General features: G+C 37.9%; 1 protein-coding gene across 1 annotated transcript in view; it reads left to right on the forward strand.

The window, feature by feature from the left end:
• Positions 1-15,130, forward strand: part of LOC146452249 (uncharacterized) — a 42,015-nt gene that overhangs the window by 14,195 nt on the left and 12,690 nt on the right. The window contains exons 10-11 of the mRNA XM_085098082.1: positions 7,232-7,668; positions 8,752-8,908. Of these exons, the coding sequence (XP_084954208.1) occupies positions 7,232-7,668; positions 8,752-8,908 (594 nt within the window). The remainder of the gene's footprint in view (positions 1-7,231; positions 7,669-8,751; positions 8,909-15,130) is intronic.

The following is a 15,130-nucleotide window of genomic DNA, read 5'->3' on the forward strand; positions in this document are numbered from 1 at the left end:
AAATCATGGGCAAATCTTGAATTTTAAATATTTGGTAATGTACCCCATCGCTAAGTTACCATGATAGCACATGAGTTGCTAGAGGCGTAGCCGAGAGCAACTCTAGCTTCTTGAGTGCTCTCCAAACTTACAAAGTGCTTCATATCTCGATGAACGCACAGCTGACGCATGAATCAATTGTTTTTATAACATTTTCAACACGGTAGTGTATAAACCCGTTGATTCTCGGTTGACCAGAGGTTTTCCAAGAGTTCACCCAATGTGTAAACATAGTTAGTCTCCTCTACTAACTATGGTCCAAAGTGGTAATAAACAATCCCATGTTCAGTAAAAAATACACAACTTAAAGGTTAAAAGAGCAACACCCCTTTGATCTAAAGTAGTTGAAGTTTCTAATTTTTGAATAAAATACACTGATTGCTGTCTAAAAGTTTTCGTACTTGAAAATTTGATCCTCGTGTTATGCATGGAGGTCCTTCCGCTCGCGAGGATATGTGTTTGTTTACGCAAGATTTACGCAGTTGTCACGTTTCATCAATGAGAATAAAAAGAAAATAGACAACTGAAGCTTTCCTAAATGAAAAATTTATTCAGATAAGTTTTCGTTTCAAGAAGCAAAGACGTACAATTTTTAATCCGAGACGATAAACGCGAGAGCATTTGAAGGAACTGCAAGTTCATTTTGAAGTGAATTTATCGAACCGTGCGGACCACGGTTTTCAAAAATTTCGCAAAAACCTGTTAGGAATACGAAGAAAAGTATTTAAGTACAAATTCGCAATCAAACCTGTAATTTCTTGTGAATTGGATTCCCACAAGTACTCGAACATTACCAAGAAAGTCCGTGGCTTAAATAATGATCTGAGATGTCCGCTTGCTCGTCGACTTGATAAAAAGACAATTTGTCCTTGAAGTACAATTTCTTCGCCGTTAATTACCGGATTTCCGCTGTCGAGTATTCCTTAACAGTTTTCCTTTCAGTGTATAGTTTCGAAAAGGTGTGTTTTGCGAGACACGATGACACGGGCCTTGCGGGCCTCTTTTTCCCTTTTCTTTAGTTTTGTTTTTTCGGGAGTTAAAAACTCCAATACCAAAGAAAAAGTAGGCAGATCTTCTCCATCATCTGGTTCGCTTGTTGCCATCTGTAGTTAAACTTTTTGCTCAAGTTTTCCCCCGTTTTTGAATGTAAAATGCCGAATTCACTCACAGAGAAATTTTTCTTCTCGAGGCATTTGTTTGTTGACGTCATCAGCGTACATAATGGGAATACAAAGCACGCGCGCACAATTGAATTTGATTACAAGAGTTTACTAGCTATGTTATAGCGGAGCTCCGCGCGCCGGAGGCGCGCGCACGGAGCCCCATAGCTAAGAGATTTTGGTAAACCCATCAGTGCGAGAAATTTTGGTTTTGTTATGACGTCACACGCGTCCGACCGACCGCCCGTACGTACGCAATCCCACAATGCAAACGCGCCCGTGTTTGTTTGGCGGGAAGTTGCATGGCGAGATGCGTTTACAACAGAAATGCTAAAGAACACAAAATACAAAGTCAATTTATATTTTTTCGTTAAATATGTTGACAAACGTGGAAAGAAGAGAGAGAGAGAGAGAGAGAGAGAGAGAGAGAGAGAGAGAGAGAGAGAGAGAGAGAGAGAGAGAGAGAGAGAGAGAGAGAGAGAGAGAGAGAGAGAGAGAGAGAGAGAGAGAGAGAGAGAGAGAGAGAGAAAGAAAACAGAAAAGCGGGGACGATTAAGCAAAGTTCAACGTGAAAGAGAGCGATAAATAGCAAGTTAGAGCAGACCGGCCGGAAAAGTAAGTGTAAAGAAGCCTCACATTTGTCTATATCGCCCATTCGTGATCAGTTATGGCAACTTTCAGAACTCTAAAATAGTTTTACATATACAGTTTAATCGCTTTCGATATTACCTATATTCGAGAAGAAGTTAATTATTGAAAAATGGTTCGTGGCCTCGTTTTTTCATTCGCACCGCATGGCCCTTATGTGATTGTAAACACACACAAGTTCCAAAGCTCTGAAATAATTCAACCAAACACCAAAGAGTATTTTTCTGTATTCACCTTTTCTTAACGTTTATTTAGAGACTAGAATTATTAAAAATTAGGAGCAGGATTGACACAGTTTTGAATTTCCAAACATTTTCCCTGTGAGCTATTTTAAAACTATAAACTTGCTCTCGCAAAAAATACCATGTTTACGTGATTCCGACGGCCGTTTAAACAGATCATTTGTAAACGAAAATATTTTCTTCTAGGCAAAAATCCATGATTTATTATGCTACGTGTTTAAAGCTTTACACAGGTACTTTAATCGTTTATTAAATTCTCGATACCATCGATATTCGTGTAAAAATTAATTCTTGAACATTGTGTTTCGTGGCCGTCACGGTTTTTATTTTCATTCGCACCGCCAGCTCTCATGTGTTTGTAAACTCACATAAGCTTTTAAAAAAAGCTCTGAAATAATTGTACCAAAAGCCAAAGACTATTTCCCGTATTCTCCATTTGTTAATTTATTTAGAGACTAGAACTATTACTATAGGAGCAGAATTGACACAGTTTTGATTTCCAAACATTTTCCCCTGGGAGCTATCTTGCTCTCGCAGAAATATAATGTTTACGTGATTCGACGACCGTTTATAGCTCATTTGTAAACGAAAATGCTTTCTTCCAGGGAACAATCGATAACTTTTCTTTATGTTACGTGTTTAAAGCCTTAACGACAGATGCTTCAATCGTTTATTAAATTTTTGATACCATCGATATTGGTGTAGAAATTCATTTTTGAAAAACATTTTTTTCGTGTCCGTGCTTTTTTCATTCGCACGACGCGGCTCTCGTGTGTTTGTAAACACACACAAGTTTAAAAGCTCTGATATAATTTTACCAAAAGCCAAAGACTTTTTTCCAGTATTCTCCATTTTTTAACGTTTATTTAGAGACTAGAACTTTTACTATAGGAGAAGAATTGACCCAAATTTGAATTTCCAAACATTTTTCCCCGGGAGCTATCTTGCTCTCGCAGAAAATATCATGCAGTACGTGATTCGACGGCCGTTAACAAATCATTTGTAAACGAAATTGCTTTCTTCCAGGCAACAATCGCTAATTTTCTTTATTTTACGTGTTTAAAGATTTACCGACAGATGATTCAATCGCTTATTAAATTCTCGATATCATCGATATTGGTGTAGACACAGGTCACCAAAGCGTATGTGACACAGGTTACCGTGCAAGCGTGATTTAAGAGTTTGTATGGAGTTAAAATTAAATCAAAATTTAGAAAACAATTTTCCCTAAAAAACCCACAAAAAATATGCTGAGGTCTGAAAAAGCTTACCCGATGTGTTTTGCTGTGTTTTCAATTCTCTTCAGTGCTTCCAAACGCTGTTTTGAGCGGTTTATCTCTCAGCAGCTGGTCCACGTGCATCAATGTATTATGTTAATGGAAGGTAGGAAACTGCAAGTCGAATTTCAATGAAATTTGGCCCGTCATTTAAGGAGAGCACTTCCAAAACCTCGCTAAAATTTGCTTGAAACTTAAGCTCTCGCTTACGTGCCTCACCATATGGCAAGAAGGATGATGTGCGGTCCCTCCTGGGTAGCACATTTACGGAGGAGTTTATTTATTGAGACACAGGTTTTCGTTGAAAACAAAGTTCATTTCAAATCGGGTGCCATTTTTGCCGCCGACCGAGCCGTGTCGCTGGAATGTTGGAACAAACTCACGGTCAAACCTAGGCACGAGTACTAAAATGTGCCCAGCCGGGGAAATCCACGGGAAGCCTTTGGCACCTAACAAACCACACACACCCCCTCCCGGCTAAGTGCAGTTCTGTACCAGCCAGCCGACCTTGTTGTGGCCTTTTTCAGTAACGCGTAAAACATTATTTTGTTCATTAGTTAGCCTGCAAGATGGTATAATTAAGCTAGGTTCGCATTAACGTGACAAGAGAATATAAATAAATATACAACTTATACCGAATTACCTCGACATATTTGCTGATCCACGAAAGTGACTACATCTCGCAGCCGATGTAACTTCGTACCAAAATTTGATTGTATTGACTGTGACCTACCGAAAACGACTAAACACTCATCGCCAGATCTTGTCAAACGACTTAGATTATTTTTTCTTCCTGCCCTCCTGCTCGCAAGGAATAAACCGGTAATGAGTCAGAGAACTTCGAAATACAAAAGATTTAATGAGCAAAACATTGACCTTACACGTTTTTTAAAAAATGTTGCCGTTCTCGGCAAAACAACAACTTTTCGAAATTCAAGGATTTTTGGAGAGCGTGTAAACAAAGTACAAATTTTCAGTTTCTTTCAGTCAGCCTTTATTCAATAAAAGCCAACTCGAAAGTTAACGAGTTGGAAAATTGCGAAGTCAATTCATAATGAAAACAAAATTAATAATACAAAAGTCAATTCATATTCTCAAGAGACGTTTCTTGCTGTCACACCAAGCACGGCTGGCTGGTACAGAACTGCACTTAGCCGGGAGGGGGTGTGTGTGGTTTGTTAGGTGCCAAAGGGTTCCCGTGGATTTCCCCGGCTGGGCACATTTTAGTACTCGTGCCTAGGTTTGACCGTGAGTTTGTTCCAACATTCCAGCGACACGGCTCGGTCGGCGGCAAAAATGGAACCGGTTTGAAATGAACTTTGTTTTCAACGAAAGCCTGTGTCTCAATAAATAAACTCCTCCGTAAATGAGCTACCCAGGAGGGACCGCACATCATCCTTCTTGCCATATGGTGAGGCAGGTAAGCGAGAGCTTAAGTTTCAAGCAAATTTTAGCGAGGTTTTGGAAGTGCTCTCCTTAAATGACGGGCCAAATTTCATTGAAATTCGACTTGTAGTTTCCTACCTTCCATTAACATAATACAGTGATGCACGTGGACCAGCTGCTGAGAGATAAAGCGCTCAAAACAGGGTTTGGAAGCAGTGAAGAGAATTGAAAACACAGCAAAACACATCGGGTAAGCTTTTTCAGACCTCAGCATATTTTTTGTGAGATTTTTAGGGAAAATTGTTGTCTAAATTTTGATTTAATTTTAACTCCATACAAACTCTTAAATCACGCTTGCATGGTAACCCGTGTCACATACGCTTTGGTGACCTGTGGTGTAGAAATTAATTTTTGAAGAATATTTTTTCGTGGCCTTGTTTTTTTCATTCCCACCACAGCTCTCGTGTGTTTGTAAACCCACACAAGTTTAAAAGCTCCAAAATAATTCTACCAAACACCAAAGACTTGTTTTCCAATATTCTCGATTTGTTAACATTTATATAGAGACTGGAATTATTACTATAGGAGCAAAATTGACACAGTTTTGAATTTCCAAACATTTTTCCCCGGGTCGCTCAGTTGCTCTTACACCAAAAATATCATCATGACGTGTAATTTGAGGGCCGCTTACAAATCATTTGTAAACAAAAATGCTTTCTTCCAGGCAACAATCGGTATTTTTTCTTTATGTTACGTGTTTCAAGCTTTAGACAGATACGTAACCTTTTCGATACCACTAATATTCGCAGAAGAATTACTTTTTGAACATTTTGTTTTGGAGCCGTGTACATGCAATGCATTTGCGCCGCTCTGCTTCCATGCGCTTGGACTGTATAGACACGCACAAGTTTTAAACGCTCTGATATTTCGAGTCACAACCAAGCGTTAAGGTGTTTAAAACATTTTTGTAAGGGCCAGAATTATTTTAGTAGGAGGAATATTGACTGAATTATGATTTTTTAAACATTTTAATCCGAGCGCCAATTAAGTGTGGGAACCCTGTTAAGCAACGACGACGGCAGCAACAACAATTAAACAAAACCAATCGCTCCACATATTAAATTTTGGTACATTTCTTAGCCGTCATCCTCAAAACAACAACGTGAAATGATCTAATTTAAGGGAATTGTGGAGAACATGAGCAAACGACGGTGAATTTTTCTTTCTCTGTTAACTTGAACCCAACCTACCAATTTAGGCAACTTGCTAGCCGTTTGCTAGTCTAATGCGTTTCTGAGCAACAATCAATATTTTTTTCCCTTATTTTACGTGTTTCAAGCTTTACAAATATACTTCAATCGTTTCGATAGGACAAATATTCGTGGAGAAACTAATTTTTGAACATTTTGTTTTGGGGCAATCTCGTTCGCACCGCACGGTTCTCCGATCAAGAAGAGTGATTTCCCCCTATTCTCCTTTTCTTGGCGTTTATTTAGATTTCGGTAGGAGCAATATTGACTGAGTTGTAAATTTTACGCATGTAATGAAGAAAGAATATAAGTTTGATACAGGAGTAAACTAACAACGATAAAACTTAATGTCAGGCATCAAATTATTGTTCACCTGCGCTATGAAGCTTCTTACCGCTTGAAAATCAGCGAAAATAGATCGTTAAAAAACAGCAAACGATGGATCTAAAGAAGGAACTTACCGAGTAATTTCTTCCACTGAATTTGACCTGCTCCTTCCTCCCATCAAAAGGACACTGTTATACTCGGTTATCATTCGTTGTAAGAAGAAGTAGTGAGGTGAAAGCACTTGGTCGCCATGACTGATTTAAGTTTCTCAGCTAAACAAAAGTCAATCCGATCCCAGTTTTTAGCTTTGACACAAATAATCTTTTGCTGTTTCTTGGCACGAAAACTTAACGTTTAGGAATTTTCTTTCTAGCTGCAGCACTTGATTTCCATGTATTTGTGGTACAAACAACCCGGCTTAAACAGTCGAACTCCAAAGAACTTATAAGAACTCGTTATTTTTGGACACAAAATGACGAAACCAACTTGTAGAACTGGCGTGCTTAGCCAATCTGGAGCGAGTATTTTCGCCGCTCGACCTCGGGGAAAGGAAAATGAAGAAAAATTGCCTTCTATTACAACAAATCGGCATTCAAAAAAAATTTGCCCTCTGTTATCAACATTGTTGGTGTTATTGTTGATGGGCAGTTTGCTGCATTTGCACTAAAAAAATGTATAACTGGCAGAAAGGATGGAAACTGGTAAGGTTATTACGCTCCGAGCGTATGGCATACGCTAAGGAGATAATTCTATAAATGCTATGAAAAAGATTGGAGCTCCGCTTTTAGGCTTGGCTAAATATATATATTAAACTGTTTTTGCAACAATTTTCTTTTGTTTGCGCGAGTTTTTTTTTAGAGAACATAACATTTTAACATACAAGCTTTTTGGTTTCCCTGCAGCCCCACCCTGTACTGAAGGGCTTGACATTGGTATTGTCCTAGACAAATCCAGGAGCGTTACAATGAGAAATCTAAAAATTGTAATGCATTTCCTGAAAGACTTGATTAAGGAATTCCATCCAGCGCCAGACGGAGATCACTTTGGATTCATTACATTTAACAAGAAGGCCAACCTGGTGTTCAACTTTGCCGACTCAGAATACCATGATAAGGATGCGCTCCTAACCAAAATAGACGATGAACCAAGAAAGCTGGAATATAAAACTCGCACTGACCTGGCCTTGAAAATGGCGAGAGACGAACTGTTTACCGAAACAGGTGGAGATAGACCAGACAAACCCAATGTAATGCTAGTGATAACTGATGGAAAACCAACTCACCCGAAAAAGGACTTTGATTTCAAGGCCTTTGCTGATGAAATTGCTAAAGACTTCAAAGTGAGTATCCTGATGCTTTTTTTTTTATGTTTTGATTTTGCGTAAACGTTGCATGTACATAGATGGCTCCAAAAACGACAAACGCGAAACATATCATCGGAAGTTTAATCGATCAAACGATGCTTATCAGCAATAACAAAAACTGTGCAGCGAATTATCGATTCTTTACGTCATCCATTTTTATCGATATTTATCGACTAAGTTGCATCAATCTGTTGAACAATTTCGCTCACCGACGCGCCAACAGTCAGAAAACACACCAAAACGAATCCAGCACTCGATACACGTAGCTTTTATTCAAAGGCAGAGAGAGAGAATGAACAATACGCATTGGCTTATATAACGTGGCAGAACTTTCTAGAATCACAACCTGCCAAAAACTGGTTTAACCGGTAGTTATCCCGCCTTAAGGACATCACAGTTCTCTCAAAATAGCTTCTGGAAACTTCTGGAAACCTACACAGTTCATGAATGCGTAAATAGTCTCTAAACAGTCTCTAAATCCATTGAGGACATTTCGCTAAGAATGTACATGTATTTTCAAACACAATCTCCGATCATGACACATGGCGAGGTGACGTCAGTGTCAACTGTGATATCCGATGTAGTTGTAAAAAGGGTAACCATTAGTCCTTTTTCTGTTAGGGGACGTTGTAGCACGGCGTTTTAAATATATTGTATAGCTTTTTTATTTTGCTTGTGATATCTTGCCTCATTTTTGAATGACAGCGATAAGCTCGTTGTTTCTGTAGAACATGGCAAGTCGGAGTTTAGCTTCATGCTTCATGCGATAAGATAGAAAAAAGTTACAACCGTTCTCAGTTATTGAAATAAAATAATTTTATAACCCAAACCCGATGATAAGCGATCTCATTGGATAACAGTTAATCGATTGATATTTAGAATTTATGGTCAATCGAATTATCAGAAAACATAGGTTGTTGTTTTCCAATATTAATCGATTAGTTGTTATAGCTGATATAGAGTGCCATCGATTATCGATTTTATCGTTTTAACACGCATTAAAAACACCGCCCGTTCAGATTATTGTGCCTTCAATAATACTATTTTATCTTTTCATAGAAAATAAACGTTTACACAGTAGCTGTTGGGATTGGTCCTGGAGTGGACCAGGAAACTCTTCAGTTGATAGCAGGAGATGGTAATCCCACAGTTCACGTCGAGAGCTTTGACAAACTGGACGAGCTGCTTGACAAAATCAAAACGTCTTCTTGCTCTGGTAAGTTATCATTGTGGTCAACAAGTGACATAAACAAGATCTTTGCCAATTTACTAAGATTTTAAGAGGACCTTATGTCTTGATGTTAACTATTTCTGAACGCGGACTTTGATTGGATGAACACCATGTTTCCCTTATTTTATAAAGAGGCGGTAAAGGTTTCTAAGATTAAAAAAAAAGCAAATAAAAAAATATGTTTTCGTTTTTCTAAAGAATTAGTAGAAAGACTCGTAAGAATTTGTGAACTCAGCTCAGCAGTGGAAAAACAAGCCTCACAACAGTTGTCGTTCTTTCAAATGTTTGCTGGAAACGAATATTTGGCTTTATCAACTCATCAGCTCAGTTGATAAGGTAATTTGGCCACCGTAAAGAGATTTTAAAAGAGCTTCGAATCCACAATTCCTTGATCAGCCTTCTAATGAAGAGCTAACGCTCGAAACATCAGAACTCGGATCTCTTTACAGTGGCCCAATTACCTTATTAACTCAGTTGATAAAACCAAATAATCGTTTCCGCTACCCCAAAGACGCAGCATCACAGTTTCTTTTAGAAAACAATCCCCTTATTCTACTGATAACAACGATGAACACTTTTGAACCAATCACAAGTCCGTGTTTAATATGGCCTGGCTGTGCTTTAAGCTGCCGTCTTAATTGCGATCAAAAGGCTCATACAAGACGAAAACAACACGGAAAGGAGTCTTTCAATCGAATATATTGGCCTACAGTGGAATTCTTGAAATCATGTCCTTTTCTCAATAGGATAATTTAGATGTGATTGTCAAGTGAATTGTTCCGATTAATTCAAAGAGGAGCTTAGTCCAGCGACAATTCATGTTAGTTCTGAAAAACCTTTAATTGACGAATGGGCTTTTATTTGGTTAATTTGCAGAGTAACGAAGCATAAAGCGTCTCAATTCCAGGGACGTGCATTATGACGTCAGAGCAAGACAAGGGATCGAATGTGTAACAGAGCTTTAGACTTAAGCTCCATTCACACCAACAAAACATGTTTAATTAAACCAGGTTTAACAAAATGAAAATTGGTAACAGAAAGCTGAACCGTTGGCTTTGACATAGGATACAAGTAAACTTTAACTTAAAGTTTTCATTTGTGCTAAATCTGTATTCAACAAAAATCCGAAAGCAGATTTGATGAAGGAAACAATTTTAAACTGTGTTTGACTAAACAGCTTTTAAACGTGTTAAAGCCTTGGTGTGAATGCGGTATTAGATTAGTTGCATGTTTGGAGTGGTTGATTTGCCATTGATGTAGTATAGAGCTGATAACAGCACGAATAGTTTAAATTGGCGCCTTTTCACTACCCATGATTTTTGTTCTAGGATTATTAGCGCCACTTGTTTCAGGGCTGGCTTTTATTGATGTTCGATGAATTTTTGTAATGTAATGCTCACCCAAAATCTTTTTTCGTGTTTTTTTGTTATTTTCGCAAATAGTGTAACATTTAAGAAAGTTAATCCCCGAGAGCCCAGGAACCTTTTCTGGGAATGAGAGAATTTTCCTCAATTTACTGATCGACACAGTTGATAAGATAATTTGGCCGTCCTTCGTCAGAGCGAATCAAGGAATTGTTTGTATGCGGTTAATATGGTGGGAGCATGGTAATGTGGAAAACAAAAATAAATTAGTCAAATGAAAAAGGGGTCGTTGATTCCGTGGGGATTAAGAGTGCTGATTTGGAAAATAAATTTTTGATCTGAGTTTTTACGGCTGCCTGTGTTACAACGATGAAGAGAAATGCCACAGACTGCCATGTGTTTGTAAGAATGGTTAAGCAGGTTTAAGTGTTGAGCGACTGGTTTGGATGTCTCATTGAGGCGCCAGGGGTACAATTTGAACGTAAAAATTCAGGCCAACTTGCTTATTTTTAAATTGCTGAATTTCTTATCTATCTTTTCTAGTTTGCTAACCATGGAGAAATCACACAAGGACGGTTTGTTTCAAAATCATTGAACCAGACCAGCAGAACTGACAGACCACTCGTGAATACATCTTATCAATCCCTTAACCACCTTTTTAAACGGTTCACTGAACCCTTTGTGAATTCAAGCCGCTTGTTTACAAAAGAGAACGGTATTTCCAATTGCCCTCACGCATCTAAAACTGTATTTACTCCACCTAGTGTGATTTCGGTGCACTTTATACAATTACATTCAGAGCACGTACCGATGCGAATCTTTTCCCTCTTTGGAAGAACGAATAATAAAATCAAAATTTACTGCCTATAAAGAAGTTAACATGCCAATAACTTGAAAAAACTATTCGTAATGCTTAACAAACATACATTGAACCATTTCCACTAATTACGAATGTTTTTGCGTAATTGAACCATGGCCAACTAAATGAAAGTATTTGATTATTGTTCAAGAAAGTTCCATTCACGATAAGGCGCCAGTTTGTTTATACCATGGTTTGTATTCTAAGATATTTGCGTTGAAACAAAAGCAGCTAACAGTTAAATTCCTGCAAAGCAGTGGCTAATTCTCCAGCTGGCTCTCACGTTCAAAACGTCAATCTTTAACGCAATTGAACCGTGGCCATCCTCAGCAATGATTAGCCAAAAAAAGGTTTCCAATGAGAAATCCCTGAACTGCAAAACAACTTGCCTACTCGAGTACCAAATAACTTATATAGTAAGCTTTGACAGATTTAAATCTGATCCACAAGTTCTTTTCTTTTAATAGCACTGATCCATTCAAACGAACAATTCACATAATGCCAAAGAAGTGGGAAAACTACACGTTGGATTTGTGAGCTCATTGCTTTCTATTGCGGCCCATGCACACGCGATGATTTTTCGGAGCGATTTCCTTAAAAATGGTACCGACAAGAGGCTGAAAATCGGCGCCACTAAAATCCATACTTTTCTGTGCAGGTTTTCAACGTTAAATTGACGATCATGCATTCAGTGGAGTGGATATGAGGATGTTTTCAACTAAGAAGGATGTAATTGAGCGCGAAATAATAAAATTGGTAGTCACCTCAACTGTATATACCTATGCATCGGCTTGCTTGTGAAGGATCCGACAGACTTTTTCCTTAATAAAATTTGGTTGGTTAAATACGAGTCTTGTATGATATCTTATTTTGCGAACCGGTTGTTGTCCTTTTCTTGGGTTTTTATTAAATGACTTGATTAAATTTTAAAGATGTTGTTGTAATTCGTCTTTAAATTCCTCTTCAACATTAACTACCCATAAAAAGGTAACATGCCAATAACTCCATCAAAATGTAAGGTATTGTGCATTTCAAATAAGAGATCTCCACCTGTAAAGAAATTCACGGAGTTGAAATTTGCGGAGTTGAACTGGAGCAAGTTGAGGACATTAACTATCAAGGAATAACGTTAACAATTAAGCTGAAATGGGATCAAGACGTATCCACAGTCTCCAACAAAGCATCTAAAGGCATTGGCATTGTCCGGCGAAACTTATATAACTGTCCCAGATCGATAAGGGAAACGGCGTACAAGACCTTAGTCCAAAAGCTGGAGAGAGTTTAGTCAAAGGTAGCACGATTCTGCGCAGGCGACTACAGCCCATATGCAAGCGTGACAGAAATGCTGCAGGAACTTAATTAAAAAAACCCTAGCCACTAGAAGGAAAACCGCCAGTCTATCTTTTATGTATAAAGTCTCCCACAACCTGACAGATTTTTCAGAAGCTGCCCACCTGAAACAAAACAGTGAAAGAAGAAACCAAGGGAGCCCCTCTTTTAAGATTGTAGTTCCGAGGGCAAAGAAAGTTGTTTTCAAGTACTCCTTCTTACTGCGAACAATCAGGGAATGGAACTCCCTCCCCGAAGATATTGTAAATTCAACGTCCGTAGATAGTTTTAGATCTAAGTTGATCTGATCGATAGCTTTTAATATTCTGACGTATTAGTTTTATTCAGTTTTCATATTATTGCATGCTTTTAAGCTCTTGGATTTTTAACATTATTATTATTATTATTATTTTTTTAGTAGTTGGTGAGATATCTTGCGCTTTTACCAACTTAGTTGATTGGAGATGTAGATGAATTATGCGTAATACTTAACAAATATTCATTGACCATTTTCAACTACTTAACGAATGTTTTCACCTAATTGAACCATGGCCAACTCAATGACAGTATTTAATCATTGTTTAAGGGAACTCCATTTGCAAGAAGGCACCAATTTGTTTATACGATGGTTTGTATTCGGCTGAGGTCTTTGTGTGGAAACAAAACCAGCTTTCAATTAAATTCCTCCAAAGCAGTGGCTAATTCAGGTGCAGATCAACCCCTTAACAAATTAGTGATACCTCTCTGCTACGCAGTTTGCTGGTAAACTTCGTAGAGACTGTTTTTGCTGTCAGGTTTTCCTATCCGCTACAAGTGTCCTCTGACCATTTCAGTAAACTGATTTGCCATTTAGATCTTTATCACCAAGGAAGGTGAGTTCTTAGTTCAATATTGTAACTCTCACGCATTTAATTTTAATTCTTGCATAGGTTGCTCGAGGATTATTACGTATATAGCGCCGTTTTCAGAAGCTTTTTGAGAAATCCTGTTGCGAACTGATTCATACTGACACTCTTGCCGCCGTGAAACAGCAAAAGCCAGCTGGTCCCGCCACTGACTATAATGAAAGATTTCAATATTGAACGTTTGCATGTCTGCATACACTTCCAAATTAAATTAAGATCACAACCCAGCGCACAATCGGGGTACAAGAAAAAGGTACCTTTTTTTATGAGATTACCCACTAAGGAAGTGTCACAACAGCAGACACTTGATCTCGAAAAAATAACACGTAGAGCCTAAGGAGCTTGTTTGTTTTAAAATAATTCTGGGCAGGCCTCTTTCTTTATAGTCTTTTAAGGGCAAAACGAATCTATTATTCTGAAGTCACCAAGACCCTTTGCTGTTAACTGAGATTTCCATTTTAATCCACTTATAAGATCCCAGTACCTGTTGATACTTTCAGTAGATAGCGAATGAAAGATACTCCGAGTATTTTCAATGTGTCAAAATATTAAGCAACAAATGACCAAAACTAAGTTGGAAACAAATTATGTTTGGTACGAAGTATACCATCAGCGTACCGAAATATAACTTGTTTCCAACTTAGTTGTTGTCATTTGTTGTCTTAAAAAATGTCATTTAAAAAAAAATGTTTTTACACAATGAACAGACTCGGAACATCAATCTTTAAGGCAGTTGAACCATGACCATCCTCAGCAATGATTAGCTAAAACCACTTTTCCAATCAGAAATCCCTGACTTGAAAAACAACTTGTTAATTGAGTGCCAAAGAATTTTTGCAAGCAGAAGAATGTAGTAGGCTTTGACACATTTAAATCTGATCCACAAGTTCTTCCCTTTTGATAGCACTGATCCATTGAAATGAACAATTCACGTAATGCCAATATACATGAGAACAAATAACACGTTGGATTTGTGAGCTCATTGTTTTCTATTCCGGTCCATGCACACGTTTTCATTTTTCGGGGCGACTTCTTTGAAAATGGTACCAGCATGAGGCTAAAAATCGGCCCCGCTAATGAAAATCGTTTGCAATATTACAGATTGTCTACAACGCGTCAATTTGAAATGGTATGTTTTTAATACATTTACCGGCAATTTACATTTTAGCTGTATCTTTTCTCGCTTTGAGATAACAAACAACTCATTTTAATGATGTGATTAAAATAGCTACAAATAGCTAAGAGAACAAACCACCAGGTCAGTAGTAGTGCTTAAAATCTTTAATTTACGTCTATGTTGATACAAAGGCATTCACACACTGGTTAAACATTTCCATGTAGTGCAGCTAAATAAGGTCACAAGAGTGTAAGCGATCGACATTTTTCATTTGAATGGCCACACCTTAAAATATACTTAACAATTATTCCATGAGCGCGCGTTGGATATGAGATGATAGGCTATAATCATCTCAAATCCAACAAGCGCGAGTGGAATAACTGTTTTTTAAAAACAATCAAGAAATATTGCTAGATATTGCTGATTTCACTTTTCAAGAACAATCAGAAGACAATTTGATGATCGCTATTTCTCGGGCATGGTATTTTGGCTCAAACACAAGGGCCACTAAGCCAATCAAATCCCTTGAATCAATGATCCATTTTTTAATGAAATTGGTTATAAACTTTAACAGACTGTCTGATTGAGGCGGCAAAGGGTACTACCAATGATGGAAACTTATCCTCTTTTTTA

This window comes from Pavona decussata, unplaced genomic scaffold (assembly GCF_977016875.1).
Source record: "Pavona decussata unplaced genomic scaffold, jaPavDecu1.1 SCAFFOLD_375, whole genome shotgun sequence".
Lineage (NCBI taxonomy): Eukaryota > Metazoa > Cnidaria > Anthozoa > Scleractinia > Agariciidae > Pavona > Pavona decussata.